Genomic DNA, 22,423 nt, shown 5'->3' on the forward strand with positions numbered 1-22,423 from the left:
TAAATAGAGCATGATAAGGCTAGCTTCTTATATCTATATCTGAGCGTCAAAATGAATGCTATACTATATAGTATTTATTAAATATAATAATACATAAATACTGGGCAATGAAATAAATTAGCAAAAATAAATAAATAATTTGTATAAAAAAATACTAAAAAAGAAAACGTGAAAGGACAATTCTATTTACAGAGCATTACTAATGGATTTAGCAAGGATGGAAGATTCTCCAGACTCGAATCCAATTATAGACCTTTACCCTCCAAGTCCTTTTGTTTTATTTTTTGATATTAATGGCGTATTCATAGTTGTAATAACATCCAGTATTCTATCAAAATCAAACCCAAAATAATATTTATTGTTATTAATATTTGTAATTAAATAATTATCTTTTATTTTAATAGCTTTTTTTTTTTTTTTTTTTTTTAATGATCAAAGTGTATCAAACCACTCAAAACGTATTCATGACCGTAATTAGTTTTAATAACGTATTCATGACCGTAATAATACCAAGTACTCCATCCAAATATGATTGACTAGGGGGGTGTTTGTCTGAGCTTATGAAAATTAGCTTATAAACAACAGATGCTCATAAGCTAATTTTAGCTTATAAGCATTTGAAATTTTAAGCAATTACGTGTTTGGTTAAAGTACTTATAAGTGACTGATAAATAATTGACGTGTTTGATAAAATGTGGCTTATAAGTATATTTTATTATAAAATGAGTAAAAAATGTACTACGTTAAATAAGGGTATACTATGGAATTTTAAAATTAAACAAGGATAATGTGATAATATACTTGGTCAAACTAGCTTATAAGTAAAGTGCTTATAAGCAAAAAAAAAAAAAAAAAAAAGGTACCTTCCCCAACTTATTTTTTTTTGCTTATAAGCTCAAAAAAAATTATAAACAAACAGATCAGTTTAATTTTAGAGCTTATAAACTAGTTTAACCAGCTTATAAGCTTAGACAACACTCCATAAGTGGAGTCTGCTCATAATGTTAATAGAGAAAAAAAGTTTTGGAGTTATTGACTGCAAACTGCTCTTAAAACTTTATTAAATTAGAATCTGTGTTGAAATCCATACTTGATGGATACATCTGCCACTGTGACTAAAGCAATTTGTTAGAAACAAACACGTTTCATCGGGGTATAAGGTTAGCAATAACCAAAATAATACTACAAATGTTATTTAGATCCTGGTTGCCCTTCAGGACTGTAGGATCCGCTGGGAGCCCTTTTAATTCATCATCACAATCGCCGGCTTCATCCATGGAAGCTGAAGCTGATAAATTGACACCCATTGGATCACCAGTTTTCAAGTGTTGTTGAGCATCACCAAGGTCACCAATGGCATTATCATAATGCTCAGAGCAAGTTGCGTATCCCTCCTTAAGTTTAGTATTAGTTGTTTTTGGGACTAATGATTGGATTATTTGAAGAGTTTCTGTAGCATTAGAAGTTGCCAAGTCAATAATGATTTTGGCTAGACCTGGAAGATCTGCAGTACTTGCTCCAGGAGCTTGATTAAGAACCCCCAAGCAGAAAGAAGGATTCTGTGTCTTGGAACAAATATCATTAATAACACCCTTTGTCACCTTCTCATTTAGCCTTGCTAATGAAGGTGCAACGAATAGCATCCCCAGTAGGATTGAAGCCCGAAAGAAGTAGCGTTTGAAAGAAGCCATTTTTGTGCTTTTTGGAGAATTATTGCTATAGGAAGACCTTTATGTAATAGATCAAGAGGGAGTCTTATTTGTGAAGATAAGCATCAAAATATATTGACAGTGACAGATTTGCATTTATGTCTTTTAGAGTATAGAATATCACAGTTTACAGTGAAAGTGTTAAACTATTTTTCTATTTTCAAATACAGGAGCATTAATGCTTAGTATATATTTATAGTAAAATTATTTGCTATTCATGGTAGAATCTACACCAAAATATGCACACACTCATCTTTGTTTCAGTTATACCAAAGATAAATGTAGAATAGTGCTACTTATACCAAGATAATATCAAATTTTATGTTCCAAGTGTCACCACACGTGTGGTGTAGTTATATTATTTAACACGTCATCACTTTATTTACATAAGATACATATATATATTATTTAACACATCGTCACATGTGAAATTTGTAATATATTTTAGGGTGATCCACTGATTTAATATTGCAACTTCTTCGGTGATCAATTTCTCCGTAATGGCAGCAAGTTTCTAGTTTGTTATGCCATTGCTACATACATCATCATTTTATTTGCATGTAAATGATTTACGTGGCCACGTTATCATTTTATTTACAAGTTTCAAGTGGTTTAATAAATAAAAAATAATAATGCAAATTAAAAATTATAATTATTTATTTAAGAATGGATAATAACTGTATCAAGTGAATTATATTTCGTGGGATAGTAACTGGCCTAGCTCTGTCCATCCCACATAAAAATAAAACTTGCTTTGTACAGCACCGTTTCGTGTGCAAAGGAGCATCTTACATCTTCTCCTTGTCTCAGGATCTATATAATTAGTTTAGTTTAGAATTACAGTTGATATTTTTTAGATTGAATACTTTAAAAGGTGGTTAAGGTCATGCAATATACTCCTGCTCGTATATTATATAAAAAATTCTCTTTCTCATGCTAAGCGTCACCTACCAAACAACTATCCACAAACTCTCTTCTTTCTCATGCAAACACTTTACCTACGTCTTCATCTATATAAACATGAGTATCAATGGAGCAGGAAGCTGCAATGGTTACTACAAGCAACATGGATGCTAATTTCTCATCACCAGTTAATAATGTGCATGAGAATGGACGGTCAGATTCAATCTCAGATTGCAGTGACCAGATTGATGATGAGGATGATGCCAAGTATCGTCGGAGAACAGGGAAGGGACCTCAAGCTAAAAACCTTGTAGCTGAGAGGAAAAGAAGGAAGAAACTTAATGATAGGCTTTATGCTCTTCGAGCTTTGGTTCCGAAAATTTCAAAAGTAAACCATTCTTCCTTTTAATTTGATCTTTTATCTTCTAACAATAAATTGTATCAATATTATAGAATGATTTTATGTTTGATGTTTTTAGATGGATAAAGCTTCAATCCTTGGTGACGCAATAGACTTCATAAAGGATTTGCTAAAGGAAATAAAAGAGCTTCAAGATGAACTGGAGGAGAATTCAGATGATAAAGGGAGCGCCAAGAACAATAATGCAAGCATGAATGTTAACCACAACATCGTGAAGCCAGAGATTTTCAGTCAAAGTGGTGGGTTTCATGTGGGTACAACTGCTTCAGGTAATGGCAGTACTCTTCCTAAAGTTCAGAATCAAGACCTAGAAATCACTAATGACAAGACACAACAAATGGAGATAATGTACTCTAAAATCTAAATATAATATCTTCTTCCTCTCTTAAATTAGACTTTCAATATGTTAATTTTAATGTATGGAACAAATGTACATTTGAAGGTGCAAGTTGAAGTGGCTCCATTAGATGGAAATGAGTTCTTTGTTAAAGTGTGATAGACCCCCCATTAAGCACGTTTACAAACACAAGGGCATAAGGGACAATAGGGTCAAAAAGGGGTAAAGAGTGTGAGGTGCCTTGCTACTGGTTGATTAGAGAAGTTGGTTACGGCCACGTATGAAGGGGAATCAAAGTTGTTAGGAGTCATGAAGGTAGTATAAATAAAGGGTCAGTTTTGGGTGAAGGGAGATAGAGATCAAATAGGTCATTGTGGGAGGTCCCCAGCTTCTCGAATTGCTGGGATCTATCTGTTGAGTTTATCACTTGTTTTGATTGTTCTTTGTTTTTCTCCATTAATATGCTTGGTTGAGGGTTGTTTGAAGTGGATATATTCTGTTATATTGTACTGTTTGGCTATTGTTTTTTATCAATGCAGGGAGTCTTATCAAGTGGTATCAGAGCTTCGTTCAGGTAATGGTTAAATCGAAGATGGAGAACAGAGTTGAAGTTTTGGAAAAAGGAATGGAGAACGTTGAGAAAGAAATGGGAACTGTAAGGGAAGAGCTAGGGTGCATTAAGGGGTACTTAGCAGAGTTGCGCGAGTGGATGAGACCGAGGGAAGAGAGGGATACAAATCTGAATAACGATAAAGAAAAGGTAGCTCACTCTGATCCTTCGAAGGCATATGATTCTTCAAACAGTAGTGGCAGTAGGGGAAGTGATAAGAACAAGGAGGGAGAGAACTCGAAGGTTAAAAAATTGGAACTGCCCATATTCAATGGGGAAGATCTGTATGGATGGACATTCATAGCTGATCGGTATTTTTCAGTGAATCAATATGAGGAGGGTGACAAAGTAGCAGCAGCCGCTGTGTGTATGGAAGGTCGTGCCCTGAACCAGTATCAGTGGGTAAAGTCCAAAGAACCCATTAGTATTTGGACTGAGTTCAAGACTGCTATGGTGGAGAGGTTCAGACCATCATTTAAAGGATCATCTTATGAAGCTTTGGTAGCTCTGAAGCAGATTGGTATAGTGATTGAGTACAGGGAAAATTTTGAAGCTCACGCAGCCCCCTTGCGTGAGGTAGGAGAAGACATACTGATGGGAGTGTTCACAAATGAGCTGAAGGAAGAAGTCAGGGCTGAAATTCGCCTGACTCAGCCTACTACACTCTTTGCTTTAATGGACCAGGCTCACCGTGTGGAGGAAAGGAATTGGGTCCTTGAAAAGAACAGGCCCAAATTTGCGAAGGCCCAAGGGAATAAGTTGGACACGTATACCCGGGTCACTCCAAGCCCAGATCCAGATCACACCACTTATTGGTCCAACCCGACACGTACAGAGTTAGGGCAACCAATTTCCCTAAATCGATTTCATGACAGGAATCGATTCGGTGAGACGACAGCATCGAGCTTTCGTAGGAACACTTTCCAATGAATGACTGACGTTGAAATGCAACAGAAACGAGAAAAGGGTCTTTGCTTCTGCTGTGATGAAAAGTTCGGACCAAACCACCGTTGTAGGAGCAAATCAATCCAGATTTTGCTAGTGACTGACGACGACGTGACCGCAAACGACAAAAGCACGCCTGAACCTACCTCAGAAAATGACGATGAAGGTAATCCTCTTGCCCTGTTTATGCACTCAATAGTTGGGGTAACCACCGATAAAACCTTAAAATTGAAAGGGGAGATTGGAAGTACAGAGGTGATTGTGTTAGTGGACAATGGGGCTTCCCACAATTTCATTTCGCATGACTTGGTGCGAAAATTAGGTTTAGCAGTGGAAAAGGAAAATCCTTTGGAGTGATGGTAGGGAATGGGTTTTACTGTCAGAGGGGAGGGAATTTGTAGAAGAGTTAAATTGAGGATACAAGGGATTGAAGTGTGCCAGGACTATTTCCCATTTGAGTTAGGAGGGGCAGAGATAGTATTGAGGGTTTCGTGGCTCAGTACATTGGGGGATGTTTGTGCGAATTGGAGAAATATGACAAAGGGTTTTATCAGTGAGGGAAAGAAGGTGGTTTTACAAGGGGATCCGTCATTAGTCAAGAAGGTTGTGTCCTTAAAGGCAATGTTGAAATCCCTACAGCAGGAGGATGCGGGATATATGGTTGAATTTTGTTCCATTGGTGTCAAGGAAGAAGAAACAGAAGAGAACATGGATCCGGTAGTAGCAACAGTGGTACACAAATTTAATCATCTGTTTGAATAGCCTACTCAGCTACCTCCCAAAAGACCCACTGACCACACTATAGTATTAGAAGCCCATGCAAAACCTCCTAACATTCGCCCATACAAATATTCCTATAACCAAAAAAATGAAATCGAAAGATTGGTGGGAGAGATGCTGGTGGTAAGGATTATACAACCCAGTACCAGTCCCTTTGCTAGTCCCGTGTTGTTAGTTAAGAAGAAAGATGGGAGTTGGCAATTTTGTGTGGACTATAAGGCCCTGAATAACATTACTATCCTTGACAAATTTCCAATCCCTTCCATTGATGAACTGCTGGATGAACTTTCAGGGGCAGCCATTTTCACGAAATTGGACCTAAAGTCAGGTTACCACTAGATTAGGGTTAGAGAAGAGGATGTTCCTAAGACAACTTTCAGGACCCATGAAGGGCATTACGAGTTCCTGGTCATGCCATTCGGATTGACCAATGCCCCCTCAACTTTTTAAGCCTTAATGAATACTATATTTAAACCAGTCTTGAGGAAATTTATACTTGTGTTTTTTGATGATATCTTGATTTACAGCCCTGATTTGTAGACTCATCTGGTCCACATGCGACATACCTTCCAAATTCTTACCAAGCATGAGCTGGTAATAAATTACAAGAAGTGTATGTTTGGCCGATGGAGATTGGAGTATTTGGGTCACTTGATTTCAGCAAAAAGGGTAGAGGCTAACCCACAAAAAATTGATTCAATGCTGACTTGGCCGGTCCCATGTACAATCAAAGGACTAAGGGGGTTTTTAGGGTTAATTGGTTACTATCGCCCTTTCATGAAGAATTATGGTTTAATCGCATAGCCGTTGACACAGCTGCTACGAAAGGACTCCTTTGCATGGGATGATCAAGCACAACGGGCCTTTGAGACTCTTAAAATGGCAATGACTTCGGTTTCGGTGCTGGCAATTCCAGATTTCACCCTTCCTTTTGAGGTTCACTCAGACACATCTGGACAAGGAATTGGGGCTGTCCTGGTCCAAAATCAGCAGCCCATTGCCTTCATCAGCCAGGTTTTTTCCAAACAGTCCCGACAAAAATCTGCATACGAGAGGGAGCTGATGGCAATCGTGTTTGTTGTCCACAAGTGGAGCCATTACCTTAGTGGGCACAAATTTATCATTAAATCGGATCAATGCAGCCTACAGTTTCTGACAGATCAGCGTGTTAAGACACCCGAACAGCAAAAGTGGATTTCCAAGCTCTTAGGATTTTCCTTCGAAATCCATTACCAACCTGGAAGCTCAAACCAGGTGGCTGATGCCTTGTCTAGACGGGGAGAGAGGGTTGAATTAGAAGCTGAGTTAGAGGCCATTTCAGTAGTATAGTTTTCAGAATCGGATGAGTTAGCAGCTGAAGCACAGCAAGATCCGAAGCTCCAAGCAATCATCCAAGACCTTCTTTTTGACCAATCCAGCCGTCCCTATTATGGTTTTCGCTGTGGCTGCCTCATCTGCAAAAACAGCTTGGTTTTACCCAAATGTTTGAAGTTCATTCCTAGGCTTCTAGATGAATTTCACAGCAGTCCGCGGGGGGGGGGGGGGGGGGGGGGGGGGGGGGGGGGGGGGGGGGGTGCAGCATTCAGGCTTTTTCAGAACCTATAAGAAGTTGATAAATGTTGTGTTTTGGGATGGTATTAAAAAGGATGTTCAAGAGTTTGTACAGAGGTGTTCCATTTGCCAATTAAACAAATATTCTGCTCTCAAACCGATTTACTAAATATGGACATTTTCTCTCACTGTGCCATCCTTACAGCGCTAAGGATGTTGCTGCCATTTTTATTTCTGAGATTGTGAAGCTCCACGGATTTCCCAAGTCCATAGTTTCAGACCGAGACAGAATCTTTCTTAGCCAATTTTGGCAGGAATTGTTCAAAGCAGCTGGTACTTCACTAAAGTTTAGTTCTGCATACCATCCTCAAACCGATGGTCAGACGGAGGTCGTCAACCGCTGTTTGGAAACTTATTTGCGTTGTTTCTGTAGTTCACAGCCACGGCAGTGGCATAGATGGTTGTCATAGGTAGAATTTTGGTACAATACCACATTCCACAGCTCCATTAAAATGACTCCATTCAAAGCCTTATACGGGAGAGATCCCCCAACTCTTCTTAGATTTACCGATTGCCCTTCCACTGTGGAAGAAGTCAACCAGCAAATGGCCACCCGCAATTCAATTCTGGATGAACTAAAGCATAACCTGGCGGTAGCCCAAGCACAGATGAAGGGAACAACTGACTTGCACCGTAGGGATATCAGTTTTCAACCAGGAGACCAAGTGTATTTGAAGCTCCAACCATACCGTTTCAAATCCTTGGCCAAGAAACTAAATGAAAAACTTAGCCCCAGGTTTTACGACCCTTTCCCTATACTAGAAAAGATTGGACAAGTTGCTTACAGATTAGAGCTGCCTCCTATGGCCAAAATTCATCCAGTTTTTCACATATCTCAACTGAAACGCAGCCTGCACACATCAGTACCCATCCAGCCCCTGCCACGCTGCCTCTCCGAAGATATGGAACTCCTGGTTCAACCAGAAGAGGTGTTGTCTGTCTGCACTTTACTCAATGATTCTCGGGAAGTCCTTATAAAGTGGAAAGATTTGGCTCCATTTGAAGCATCGTGGGAGGCTTATGACGTAATTAAACTGCAATTCCCTCATTTCCACCTCTTGATGAAGGGGCGCTTTTTTTGGGGGGTTTGGGGTTGGGGGGGGGGGGGGTGGTATTGATAGACCCCCCATTAAGCACGTTTACAAACACAACGGCATAAGGGACAATAGGGTCAGAAAGGGTAAAGAGTGTGAAGTGCCTTATTGTTGGTTGTTAGAGAAGTTGGTTACGGCCACGTATGAAAGGGAATCAAAGTTGTTAGGAGTCATGAAGGTAGTATAAATAAAGGGTCAGTTTTGGGTGAAGGGAGATAGAGATCAAATAGGTCATTGTGGGAGGTCCCCAGCTCCTCGAATTGCTGGGATCTATCTGTTGAGTTTATCACTTGTTTTGATTGTTCTTTGTTTTTCTCCATTAATATACTTGGTTGAGGCTTATTTGAAGTGGATATATTTTGTTATATTGTACTGTTTGGCTATTGTTTGTTATCAGTGCAGGGAGTCTTATCAAAGTGTTTTGCGAACATAAGCCTGCTGGATTTGTAAAATTGATGGAAGCTTTGAATTCATTGGGTTTGGAAGTGACAAATGCAAATATAACCCATTTTAGGGGACTTGGTTCTAATGTGTTCAAAGTAACGGCAAAATTATGAACACGTTTTTAGATAGCAAAATTAAAACTACTCTTTTCATTTTAATTGTTCTAATTATTATGAACTTCTTGGTGGCAGAAAATAGATAGCGAGATGCTTCAAGCTGATCATGTGAGGGATTCGTTGCTGGAGCTAACAAGAAACCCGTCTAGAGTATGGCCTCATGAGATGGCAAAAACTTCAGAGTGCAACAATGGAGTGGAGTATAATCCTCCTCCTCCTCATCATCATCATCAAAAGCACCACCTTCACAATCACCATATGAGTTTCCACCACCTTCACAAATAAAAAGATTATGGTAATGGTTAGAATAAGAGGGGCTACAGTGGAAAATGCTTCTGTTCACGGGTTTAGATTTGGTGGTGGGGGCGGCCGGGGCGGTGGTGATGGTGGTGGAGGTAATGGTTTCACTGATTTTATAAACGGTTGTGGAGAATTTGGGATGCAGCCATTGGAAAATACTAACAATGTATCCAATTGATGCAATCTTTTTTAATGGATTTTCCTTTGATTAATTGGAGGGCGGATGTAATGCCACTTCATTAATAAACTTAAGAAATCTCATTTTTAAATAATTTTTATCATCACAAATTTATTTATACTAGATGGCACACCGGCTCATTGCACGGGTATATTTATTATATTTTCTTGTATTATTATTGGTTTTTTTGTATTTTAAATATATACTTTTTTATATTGAAGTTCATTTTATATTGAACCTTAACATTCTAAACAATCCCAATAATTATAAAAATTGAAAAGAAAGATGAGATTTTTACTCATTAGTCCAATATGAGATTTACACATTGAAGAATGAAATCAACTTTCACTACATGCTTATCAACAAAATCAACCTAAACTATTCTTATAATCCGCAAAACTCCTAAGAGACAGATCTGATCTCTCTCTTTTCAGTCCCAGTTTTCTTGAGCAGCGGATTCTGATGAATATTCGGCAAAACACCTCTATTTGCAATTGTCACAGACCCCATCAACTTGCTCAACTCCTCATCGTTCCTAACGGCCATCTGAATGTGCCTTGGTATAATCCTGTTCTTCTTGTTGAGGGAACAAATTCATTACTTGTCAAGAATCTGTAAACTCACTCAATACCAAGGGATAATTACAAACAATGATTATCATCATGCAGTACAGAGAACACAATACATTTTATAGCACATAATGTTCACATTTATTTCTTCATTCAGAGAAAAACAACACAGGCATAATCGAGCAATACAAACTTGAAAATGAACAAATAGGCAGATCATATTGCAAAATTTTATTTTTCAGAAAAATGATTATTGTATAGTAAACTCAAACTTCAATACTGCAATTTGCAGCAATCTAAGGATTAAAAATGCTTCACCCAGCCAGTGAGAGTTATCAACTGATAAAACTAAGAAGAGCACTCCCTTTGAGGGTGACATTCCAAATTTCTCAGGATGCATGCTCCACTGGATATTGAACAGTCTTTATACCCAAATATGAATACATCAAAATTTTGACTGTACAGAAATGAATGAAAGCATGGCAAGTATGTCATCCATGAAGCAATTGCATTTACCTCTTGGAGTTCCCTCTTAACATTCTCAAGTCCTCCAATATCCTCCCAACTGACATTGGGCACTTCCAGCACATTTATCACAAAATTGCTGATCAGATACTCAACCAATGAAAAAAATATCCTAACAGTAAAGAAGGTCAAAGTAGAAATATCTTGATAATACTCACAGTTTCTCGTAGAGCCGATGGGTTGCTTGTTCCAAGAGCAGTCTTGAAGTGTTCATTTGTCACTGCCATAGAATTGAGTATCTCAGCATCTATTGTCTCATCTTCCAAGTCAATCACATCCATCTTCTCCAATCAAATCACTTGAACATGGTTATGTCGGTGGTCTCAAGCAAAATCGTTCAGATCCTCATAAAACACAAACAACTAATATAGTATAAATCCATGAATATCTGATTATCTTCTCTTCCATGAATTTTGTTTTCATTTCAAAGGCTGAGAAGCAACAAAATTGGCAGCTTCAGTATTATTCCAATATGTCAAAATGCACATTAGTATATTCCAATAGAATGAAATTTAAATCAAATAGAACCGCTGGCATTGAATGCATTTATAATTACATTTGAAAAATCCATCGATCCAAAACCTAGAACAAATTTCTTCAAATAACCAAGAAGTTTCCATTTGATACATAGGACAGTCTAATAGTTCAAAACACAATACAATTTATTACATGCTCGGGTTTGTTGTTCAAGTTTAACATAAGCCTCTCAAATTGCTGCAGTTACAGATTAATCGATAGGAACGATGCTCCCTCTCTGTACATGAGTAAAGAAATTCTAGTTGCAAAGTAATGTGTCACGTGTTGCATTGCCGGTTGTTGAATTTACGCTAATCACGAAGGGTTGCCGTAATCAGAAATGATTACACATTAGAAGAAAATAGTGCAACAAATTAAAGTCGACTTACCCATCTGCAACTTTGCAAAGGTATTCCCGTTGATCATCTCTCAAAGGCACATCTGTAGAGTCTGTTACCGGACAAAGGAAATCAGCCAAAACAAACCACTGCAGGATTTAACAAAGCTCATATTTAAATTGTCCAAGACAAACAATATATTACCGGTTGTTTTCTGGAACAGATAGAAGCTCAATTACAATATAAAAATGGAGAAGCAAACTTTAAAGCAGCTAACCTCAACTTTAACAAATGTGTGTGAACGTGTGTAAGTGGGTGATCGAGCGCGTTTACAATCCCTACCCAAATAAAATGTCCTTTGCTGGAGAAATATAAAATGTAAAATTCCTGTTCACAATACATAGGACATGAAAAACAATATTGTCCTTTCAGTTGATATTTAATTAATTTATTCAAAGAAGTTGTCTGTTTATGAATCAAAATATGCAGGTCAATGTTTCAAACAAAACAATATCTCATTAAAAAACTCCACGGTATCTTATATAAGTAAATCAGTCACAATAATTGAATTGAAAGAGCCAAATGTTTTATAGGTTCACTGACATAACATCTTTGCTAGTGAGTTTCACTCTTTATATATTATTTGTTCATATTGTTTTCTTAAACATGTTGTTCTCTTTGCCAGCAGCTTATTGCTAAAGTAACATAATTTAGTAGATTGGGCAAATTGGCTATGTTGAATACAATGAGTATGACCCCTAACTGATTGACTCAAGAAATGTAATGAACTATTAACAGTTTAGCTATTTAAAAAAAAAAAAAAAAAAAAAAATCACCACAAATGGTTTCTACAGCACCAGTTATGTTTGATCCCTCGAAAGATGTGTTCCCAGTAGCAAGTGCCCCATCCAAGTTAGCATTGCTTAGATTTACCTGCAGAAATTAGCAAGGACATGCATCACAACGTCACACAAAGCTTCAATATTACGTAGTGCTACTTAGTTGTATCACTGCTCCCCAAACGCAGGAAACTTGGAGAGATCAGAGATGTCGACAGAATTCAATAAACAGTACTCATATTAATATAATTAATATCAAACAAATTTACCAGTCACCACAAAAACTGCTCCTTTCAAACATGTGCATATACATCAGAAGGAAACTAGGAAAACTTTTTTAAGAATGATCTGAAAAGCATAAATAGATAAATTCACCTTTGTCACATTTGCCAATGAAAAGTCTGCCCCTCTTAGATCAGCATCCAAAAGATCAGCCCCTGATAAACGAAAAAGGAAAAGCAATAGATAATAGACACTACTAAATTAGCCCCCGAAAAAAGCCCCTGCTGCCATACTCATGTGAATTTAATTTATTGCTTAATGATGAGGAATAATGCAAAGATCAAATATAAAATAAAACCTCATTACTTTATTCCTTGAGAAAAAAATTACCTGTTAAATCTGCATCAAAGAAGCTAGCACCTAGTAACTTCGCACCCTTAAAATTGGCTTGTCTCAATATAGGCTGAGCAGATGAAACAAACCCATTTCTCAATTGTCACTCCATTCCAAATATCACAATCACCACACCTCAAATCTGGCATAGCAGCCATCCACCACCTAAAATCGCGCCATTTCAATAATAATAATAAAACAGAAAACAAAATACAAGACCAAAAAACAAAATAAAAAAATCAAACAAAAAAACACAAAAGGGGTCGATAGAGGGGTTTTGGTGTGGTGGCATCGGAAACCATCCCCTACGCGTGCAATGTGTTCTGTGTTGGGCTGGGATGCTGAGTGAGGCATTTCTTCAAACAGGTGCTGGGTATGATCTGGAGATAGAGGTTGTTGATGGAATTTTTCGATGACCATTGTACACACAACAAAAACAGTTAATGTGAAGGGACACCCACCTCTGTACCCCCTGACATTCAATTCAACAAAAACAGTGAATCAAAAAATATTTAATGTGAATGTGAAACGTATCAAAAGATATTTAAATTTTAAAGTGTGAATGTGAAACGTTTGGGTTGATGTGAAGAAGGGACATCCACATCTGTATCCGTTGACATTCAATTCAACAAAAACAATGAATCAAACTAAACCAATAATATATAGACACTTGTAACAATTATGTAGATTTTCTGAAATCCTACGTGAAATCTTATGTGTATCCTGCATTCCTGCTGGAATCCTACGTCACAATCATATACCAATTCTCAGCACTCGTGAGAAATAGTCTACTTCAACCTTATATATATACTAGATAGCACGTCTAAGCATTGCGCAGGTTTATTTATTAAATTATTTTTATTTTATTATTGAATTTTTATATTTTAAGAAATCGTAAACGATTATTATTTTATAAAAAAAAATGTCAAATATTAATTATAATAAAATATTTTGTTATTATTATTATTATTTTATAGGGGTTTTTTATGTTTAAAAAATTTTTCTTTAGAAAGTTTTCGGTTGGATTAAAGTAGAGTATCTTCTGGCATAATGAGAGAGTTGTTATCTTTTATTCATAAGAAAAATACATAAAGTTTAGTTATAAATTGAAGATTGTAATAACAATTGTAATGGCGAGAGAAATTGTTTCAACATCAGCTGGTCCGCCTGAACTGGAAGGTATTCTACAAAACCTTAAAGCCACGCTGGACAAACTCAACACTACCAGAGTGATGAACATAGATATTATGAATGCTTTGTTAGAAATAACAGGCTCAACCATGCATGTAATATTCGATTTACGGAAACGTGAATCCCTGATTATTGCCAAAGAAAAGGAACTTGGTATTCCTCAAGGTAAAAAATAGAACTATATCTGATGTTGTTGCTTGAACCGCTAAAAAATAAACAATGGACATGTAAAAGTAGATATGTAGAAGGAATATACAAGTAATCAGTTGATGTTATTTACCGCATGCTTCTGTTTGTTTGGATTGTGGATTGACAATAGTTGGTATTTCGTCTTTCATTTGTTAACGATACCTGTGTGAAATGAAATGAATATTTGAAGGTGTATGGATTGTTGAATTGTGTATTCTTATATAGCTTTAGATGTCATTGAATGACGTTTCGTATGAACGATTACGAACAAGCATTAGTAATTTTTCAAATTAAAAAAAGAATATGAAAGATCTCAAATTAAAAGAGGAATGTGAAAGATCTGTATCGAATACATTAATTGAATGCATGTGAATAATCCCTATTATAGCAATCTCTTAATATTCATGGAAATCAATAACACACACGTGAATCATTAGTGATTTATCAAATTAAAAGAGGAATGTGAAAGATCTCAAATTAAATGAGGAATGTGTAAGATCTGTATTGAATACATTAATTGAATGAATGTAAATAACCCTTATTATAACAATCTCTTAATATTCACAGAAATCAATAACACACACGTGAATAATTAGTAATTTATCAAATTAAAAGAGGAATGTGAAAGATTTCAAATTAAAAAATTGAAATACATATAGTCAGAATCAGTATATTGAACAGTTGTATGTAATATATTAATGGTGAGTTATTTTTTTTTATGACGTTTGTAAATGTAAATACTTTTTTATATTATTCATTCCATTGATAATAGAAAAAAAAAAAAAAAACTGTGTCATATTTGTTTTCTATTTTTTTGCTGCTGTTTTTGGCAATGAACTTCCTTATCAGCAATCACTAATTCACGGTGTGTTAAATCAGAGATGATTCCCATGGTTGAACTCATTATTTCTAACAAATAATGGATAATATCTCTTATCTTTTCGCTAGCCTCGTCAATACTGTCTAAGCTAGTGTTAACATTTATGAGAATCTCTTTGATCCCATTTTGTATGTTTGATGACGTTTTTGCATCTGTAAATAACAGACAGATATTATAATTGATATCTGACAGTATGTATAAAGATATTGTTTAATGTTCATTACCGTTTGTGGTTGCTCTTGATTCTTTGGCCATTTGCGAATAAAAACTTAAAAAGTAGAAAAGTATTTGTGGTTCTGCGATGTTTTAGATGGTATCTTGTTATGCTTATATAGAAACAACTAAATGCAAAAAGTAGAATATGAACAGATATTTGTGTCATTTGGAGAGATTAGTTATGATAACTGAAATGTTGAATGATATTATGAAAGGTGAATACAATTGAAGGATGACAGTATTTGAATCGGTTCATCCATATCAAAAACTTTTTTGGGAAGATAAATTTACAAATTTCTAAGGTTTTGTAGAATATCTTCTAGTCCAGGCGGATCATCTGACGCTACTATTTGAACTGCAAAACACCAAGCAATGAACGTGTAAAAGTAGATATGTAGAAGGAATATAAGACAAATCAGTTGATGTTATTTAATGTATGTTTTTGTTAGTTTGGATTTTGGATTGACAATAGTTGGTCTTTCATCTTCCATTTGTTCATGATATCTATGTGAAATAAAATAAATATTTGAAGGTGTATTCGTTGTTAATATACAATTGATTCAGTATTATTACAATCATTGATAAAAAATTATAAGCATGTCTATTATTTTTGTTTCAGATATTTAGTTTTTTAATTAGAATATTTAATATTTATTATATGATGTTAATTATCGATTTAAAAGTATTTATATTAGTATGTGTTGTTATTATAATCATAAAAAGCAATATAATGTGAATTATCTATATCTTTTATTCATAATAATAATGTGTACATAGATCGTGTCAGATTATTCCATCATGGATATCAAGTGCTATTTCTTTTGCAATTATCAGAGATCGGCGTTGATTCAGATCCGAGATTATATCCATGATTGAGTCTGTTATTTCTTATAAGCCATTCATCATTTCTCCGTTCTTCTCTCTAGCAGCAGACAGTTTCTCCAAGTTGGCTTTTACGTTTTGTAGGATATCTTTCAGTTCGAGAGGCTTGTCTGACATTGTTGTTTCAACTGTATGAATGGAAAACAAACTTGTAAGTGTAGATTTATAGGAGAAATATTAGAGAAATTGTTGGGGAAATATAAGAGATATTTTTCAATGTTATTTACCACTTGCTCTTGCTTTTTTGGCTTCTGGATTGACAATTGTTGGTTTCTTGTCTACCATTCGTTAACAATAAGCAAATGAATTGAGATTCGAGATTTGAGGATGTTTGAGTTGTTGAACTGGTTATGTTTACATACATATAAATAATAGTGAATGGCGTTTTACAAAGAAAGAATATAAATGGACATAATGCGAACATGCAACTGTTCATTAAATAATATTTTCTGTTAAGTTATGTTTAAAGCAATTGTTCATTCTCTGTACACTGTATTTGGAATCGTGTTTTGTTGGTTTTTCAGTTTTTGGGTTGACAATGGTTCATCTTCTGTCTGGTATTTGTTAATGATATGTCAGTGATATGATATAATTAAAGCAACTGTTCGTATTTTGTTCAATGTAATTGGAATATTTAATATTTCAACTTTTGGATTATCAGTAATATAGTTTCACCGAAGTCAACAATACATTTTATCATTCGGATTATATTTATGTTTATTTATGCAGGAAAATATGTAATATATGTGTTGAATATGTGCGAATCATCATGACTTAATCAAATTAAGATGAGCATGTGAAAGATATTCACAATCAATATTGTTTGTCCAATTGTTATTTTTTCCATTTTAGTTATTCAATTTATTTGCAATTTTATTAACTAATAACCGTATATTTAATATGAATGTGGTATGATTATAAATAATTTTAAATCTATTTAGACTACTTTATTATTATTGCATATAATTTTTTTTTATTTTTTGATACAATTACAATAGAAATATAATATGTGTATTCTTATGTATAGCGTATGTTGCGAATCGTTTCACTAAACAGATAACTCGGTTCTACAAATAACATGGTAGTTGTAAATAATAGTAACAATCATTCAAATATAGGTCACAGAAACTCAAATCTTCAACCTCCAAGTCTTCCTATATAGAAGAAAATATTCTGCTAGGAAGTCATCTCAATACCATACAAGAAGATTATAGAAGCCAAAATAAATACGAATAGTTTTGAGAAAGTAATTGAATGGAATGATTCAGCTTGTCAAGAGGCTTTTAAAACTACCAACCTTCGATATTGGTTAAAGATGCGTTAGGAAAAACACAGATGAACATGTAATTGTACAGAAACAGTGTAAAATGCGAACAAAACATTGTTCGGCAATTGTTCGTAATAATATGAAACACATTGTTTGGTAATATGTGATTCTATACAATAACATATGTGCTGGGAAAAACATGTATAAACAATATTTTCGCTCATATCATTGAATTACTCTAGAGTGAATATATATGTCTCATTTTTATTACATATTGTATTTAAGACATACTATTTCATAATCTACAGAGCATCTCTTGCAACTGATATCACTTGGCCTTTGTTATTCTGTCCTAGTGTACAACATATTCATCTTCTTTATTGCAAGTTCCTAATATCCTTTGCTTGAGGAGAATGTTTGCTGTTGGAGTCATGGATTTGAAAGTCTCTCAGCAATTCCTCATCCTTTGAAAAGAATCTGGTTGTTGTACCAATTTGAGAAGAAGTTGTATACTATTGTTATCATATATTTTTAGCAAAGCAACTACAAAAATATATAGTGCTTGCATATTTTGTCTTTTGCAGGCTGCACCCAGCATAGGTATACCTGTGTAAATATCATGGTTGATAAATACTAAATGTGTTCCAAGCAGTAATAAAGCATCTTCATTTTTTGCATTTGCCAAGATTTGTAAAATTGAAAGTCCTTCTGTTGTAATTGCCAGTAGCTTGTGTCTTTGTTTGAATATGTTTCTTTTATGCAGCACTTGTTTTGCGTTGGATTGTATATATAGAAATTTACATCTGCAGTTGGATAGATAAGATATATATGAATTGTGTATAGCAATATATAATAATTGATATTGTAGATGTTAGTAATACTTAAGTCAAGCGGATTGATTGTAGATTTTTATTGCTAGTTTTAGTTGCTCTGACAATGATTTGCTACAATATTTCTTGTGGTAGTTGTAAGAAACTTGTTTTCTGTACTGCTGAATTTTGGTTAATCATGATAATCTTCCTTTTTTTTTTCATTTGTTGTTGTAAATATCTGCAATTCCTGTCAAACACTGTTTATACAATTTTTTTAGAAGATTTGATAAACCGCACAAAAAATCATTACATAATAGACATATACATAGTTTCAATTTAATCAATTCTGCTTTTAATACAAACTACCTCTTCGAATTCATGAATGGTAATAAATATGTCACTTCACATTCATATATATCAAGTAAATATTAACATTAGCATTGAAATTAAAATTAAAATGCTTGGTACAATTTTGAATATGAAAAGTGTATACAAAATACTAACATAATTGATAATCAGATTATGAATGCAACTCTAAAATTGCTATTTATTAGTATTAATAACACATATTGGGCATCCAAAGGTATAATTAAAGGATATATAGATTCATGTTAGTTCCTTCACATTCACCTAAATATTAATAACAATTAAATAGCGGCATTCCAAAGGTCTCAAAAAAACTTTGTTTATAGGTAAATTACTATTTATTAGTATTAATAGCACATATTGGGCATCCAAAGGTCTAATTAAAATATATGTAGATTCATAGTAGTCATTTCATATTCATTTAAATATTAATAACAATTAAATAGTGGCATCGCAAAGGTCTCAAAAAAACTTTGTTTATATGTAAATTGCTATTTATTACTATTAATAGCACATATTGGACATCCAAATGTCTAATTAAAAGATATATAGATTCATAAACAACTTTTTCAAAAAATAGCCATAAATCAAATGTGAAAATGTTGGAATTGCAGAAAATTGTACAGGAAAGACAGGGCAAACCTTGCTCGCCTTGGAAAGAAGAGAGATTCCTTCTCCAAAACAAGGCTGGAAGTGATAACAACAATGAAGGGATTAAATGTTGGTAGAAGCATTAAGCAGAGCCAACATAAAATATAATAAAAACATATCAGATACCTGTACTCAGCACTAGCCCAATAAGCAAAGGTAATATCTTGAAACTCTTCTAGAACAGTCACTGCACATGAATTCATAAGGTTCAGAGCTTTCTCATCATTGGGCTTCTCAAATTCATGAACTTCGGAGAATCTATCAAGAACCATAAAAAGTCTTGACTACTGTTTGAGCATGTTAGGTGGTAAACAAACAACAAAATCCCATGTATTACAAGTTTGAGACCAAAATGGTACATGCAATAGTAATCATTCACAGAGACAGGACATAAGTAGCAAATTTTATGCACTTAAATTTTACATTTATTACATGGTGACTTCTCTAGAATTTTGAGAGAAATCTACACTCAAAAAGTACTCATAATTTATAATCCAATTTGTCTTCACTTTTCAAAATACTCGATGAATAAATTAACATAAAGTCTCATATTATATATATATATATATATATATATATATATATATTATATATCTATATATATATATATATTTTCGTTTTTGTAAGTGAAACTCAATATATATATCAAGAAGGAGATATTGCTTTGTCAACGAAGCTTTACCCTTGAAAATGGCAGCCATCAATTCTAATTACCATCCATGCATATGGCATCAACTTGTTTTCAAATAGAAAGGACCTAACATAATTTGGTTTAATTTTCACAACATTCTCTTCAAAACACCCCAGCTCCTTAAGAAGACATGGATGCTCACTCCAAAAGTTTCTACCAGCTGTATTCTCCGACTGAACTATCCTCGGCTTTCTCCGCAGTATTTTGATAGGAGTGCCATCCTCATGATATTTAACAATATTTTGCACCTGATGAAGAAAAAAGGAAACTAGAATTCATGCACAAGGCAGTGTAATACGTGTCTTCCTTGCTTTCTTGTCCACCCAACTAATTCACTTTGGAAAGTCAATCTAAAATTGCCTCATTTTCCCAAGTTGACCCTCAGTGAATTGCAGATTCATTTGTATTTCTCTCATGTTTGAATTAAAAAACAGCAAAATTTATTTCTGTTAAATTTTGAGCACAAAAATATGCATTTAAAAGTTTGTTATGTCATGATTTAATCAATACAATTAAATTATTATTTTGAATGGTTACTCATGGTAACTGAAAGGTTGAAGTTGAAAGCATTATAATATAAACAGTTCAAAGTGTTTATGGGGTGCAGTTTGTTATGTTATTTTTTTTTTTTGAAATTAATTCCGTTATTACTGTAATTAGTCAATATAGTTGTCCATTTTATAGTGCAACTCCTGGTTATTATATTGTTTAGTATATACATTTAATACTGTATTATAGTATATTTATTAACAGTTTGTAAATAATCAGACTTAATCAATATAATTGAAATATTAACAATTCAAAATGTTTCTGGGGATAGAGTCTGTTATACTATTTTTATTTATAGGCTTTCGATTATTTACTTGTTTTGTACGCATCGTATAATATCTTTGTTCACTGGGTTTCTTAGACTTTTTGGTTTCTTAAAGTTGATGTTGAAAGCATAATGATATTAACAGTTCAAAGTGTTATGGAGTGGAGTCTGTTACGTCATTTTTTATTTATAGGTTTCTAATTATTTACTTGTCTTCTAATTACAATATAATATTTCTGTTATTCTTAGGGTTCTTAGAAATAAAGCAACGATGGCTAGATTCACCCAATGTGATTGCACGATTAGAAAGAAATCAGAGGATTCTAGAACTTGAGAAGGAAAAGTGTATTGGGGACAGAATTTTGTTACAAAAAAGAATCGAAGAAATTGTAAATGAATTAAAAGACAAACAGGAGATTGTAAAAGTCGTTGGAAAATCTTGTGCAATAGCCGAGGAACAGCTTGATGCCCTTAGGAAACAGGAAAAAGAATTATTGGATGAAAACATAGACTTACAATCTGCTCTTGCAAAAATAGAAAGACAGAGAGATCAAGTTGCTGATATTGTGACAAACATGTTTATCAAAACCCGAAAAGCTTGTGCTGAAGCATTTAAATTGACTTTCCTAGAAGCCAATGCAAATTTTTTTAGAAGAAGCTGTAGATGCAAAAAATCTACCGTCATGAAAATAGGGTGTGATCCCATGAGGTTGAGGTCACTGACAATCCCTTAGACCTGCACACATGAAAGGGCAAGCGTGAAGCTTCCGGAAAACACCAAGGTGGTGTTTGCCGTAGGCACTCTGACGCTCAAGTCAGCAAGGCTGAAAGAGATTTAATAAGAATTAAGGAGAAGAAGAATTACCAAGAGTCTTGTCGGAGGCTAGGACTGCGGCGGAGGCGTCGGGTTCTTGGGAGCAAGAACTTAGGAGCAAATAGATGGTTTTGAGTGGTGTAGATTGACTGTGAGAGATTGCATCCTTAATGAGAGGGCAAGCCTCTGTTTTTATAGTGAACCTAAGGGATTGGAATCCTAGTAGGACATTGAGTCCTCTTTTGGGAGATAATCCCTATCATAAAAGAGATATGATTTCTTAACCTTATCAGATTAAGTTTAATAATTTAAATAAGAGTTGGAATCTTAGTAGGACACTAAGTCCTATTTTGGGAGATAATCCCTATCATGAAAGAGATATGATTTCTTGACCTTATCAGATCAAGTTTAATAGTTTGAGTGAGATTTGAAATCTTAGTAGAAGAGGAAATAGAATGAGATTCTGATTTCCTATTTATACTCTGTTGCAGGCTAATGGGCTGAAACCCAGTTTAGCTTAACTTATAGGATAGCCCAACTCATAGAGTGGGTAGGTCGCAAGGTGATTTTAAGCGTGGGCCCAATCGGGATTGGGTTGAGGCCTTGGGCCGTGACATGTTTATTTCGTTATTGGGCCCCGTCAAGCCCAAGACGATTTTTGGCCCTAACAGAAGCCATGCTGGAAGAGAGTATCTCTGCTAATGTCAATAATCTTTGAAACATTAACTTATATAAAGTTCATAGGAAAAACCTATTAATTGCTTTGTATTTTTGAAACTGTTTGTAAATATTTATGTTGC

General features: G+C 34.6%; 1 protein-coding gene and 1 long non-coding RNA gene across 8 annotated transcripts; both read right to left on the minus strand.

Moving 5' to 3' along the window:
- Window positions 1-1,145: 1,145 nt before the first annotated feature.
- LOC116120141 (pectinesterase inhibitor-like) lies at window positions 1,146-1,691 on the minus strand. The gene has a single exon (XM_031406078.1). It carries the CDS (start codon window positions 1,689-1,691, stop codon window positions 1,146-1,148), a length of 546 nt encoding a protein of 181 aa, XP_031261938.1.
- Window positions 1,692-9,796: 8,105 nt separating this feature from the next.
- On the minus strand, window positions 9,797-13,615 carry LOC116120146. Of its 7 annotated transcripts, XR_004126502.1 has the most exons (9): window positions 13,555-13,583; window positions 13,312-13,322; window positions 12,848-13,015; window positions 12,611-12,672; window positions 11,674-12,329; window positions 11,448-11,508; window positions 10,701-11,369; window positions 10,534-10,621; window positions 9,797-10,439 (listed from the first exon to the last, which is right to left on the minus strand). It is a non-coding gene; the product is annotated as an uncharacterized LOC116120146 (long non-coding RNA). The 7 variants fall into 7 exon arrangements; XR_004126500.1 differs by having other exon boundaries at window positions 12,848-13,322; window positions 13,555-13,615; XR_004126501.1 differs by lacking the exon at window positions 13,555-13,583 and having other exon boundaries at window positions 13,312-13,498.
- Window positions 13,616-22,423: the final 8,808 nt, after the last annotated feature.

This window comes from Pistacia vera, unplaced genomic scaffold (genome assembly GCF_008641045.1).
Source record: "Pistacia vera cultivar Batoury unplaced genomic scaffold, PisVer_v2 Contig927, whole genome shotgun sequence".
Lineage (NCBI taxonomy): Eukaryota > Viridiplantae > Streptophyta > Magnoliopsida > Sapindales > Anacardiaceae > Pistacia > Pistacia vera.

Coding starts and splice junctions, on each gene's coding strand:
- LOC116120141 (XM_031406078.1), bottom strand. CDS start 1,691: ATGGCTTCTTTCAAACGCTACTTCTTTCGGGCTTCAATCCTACTGGGG.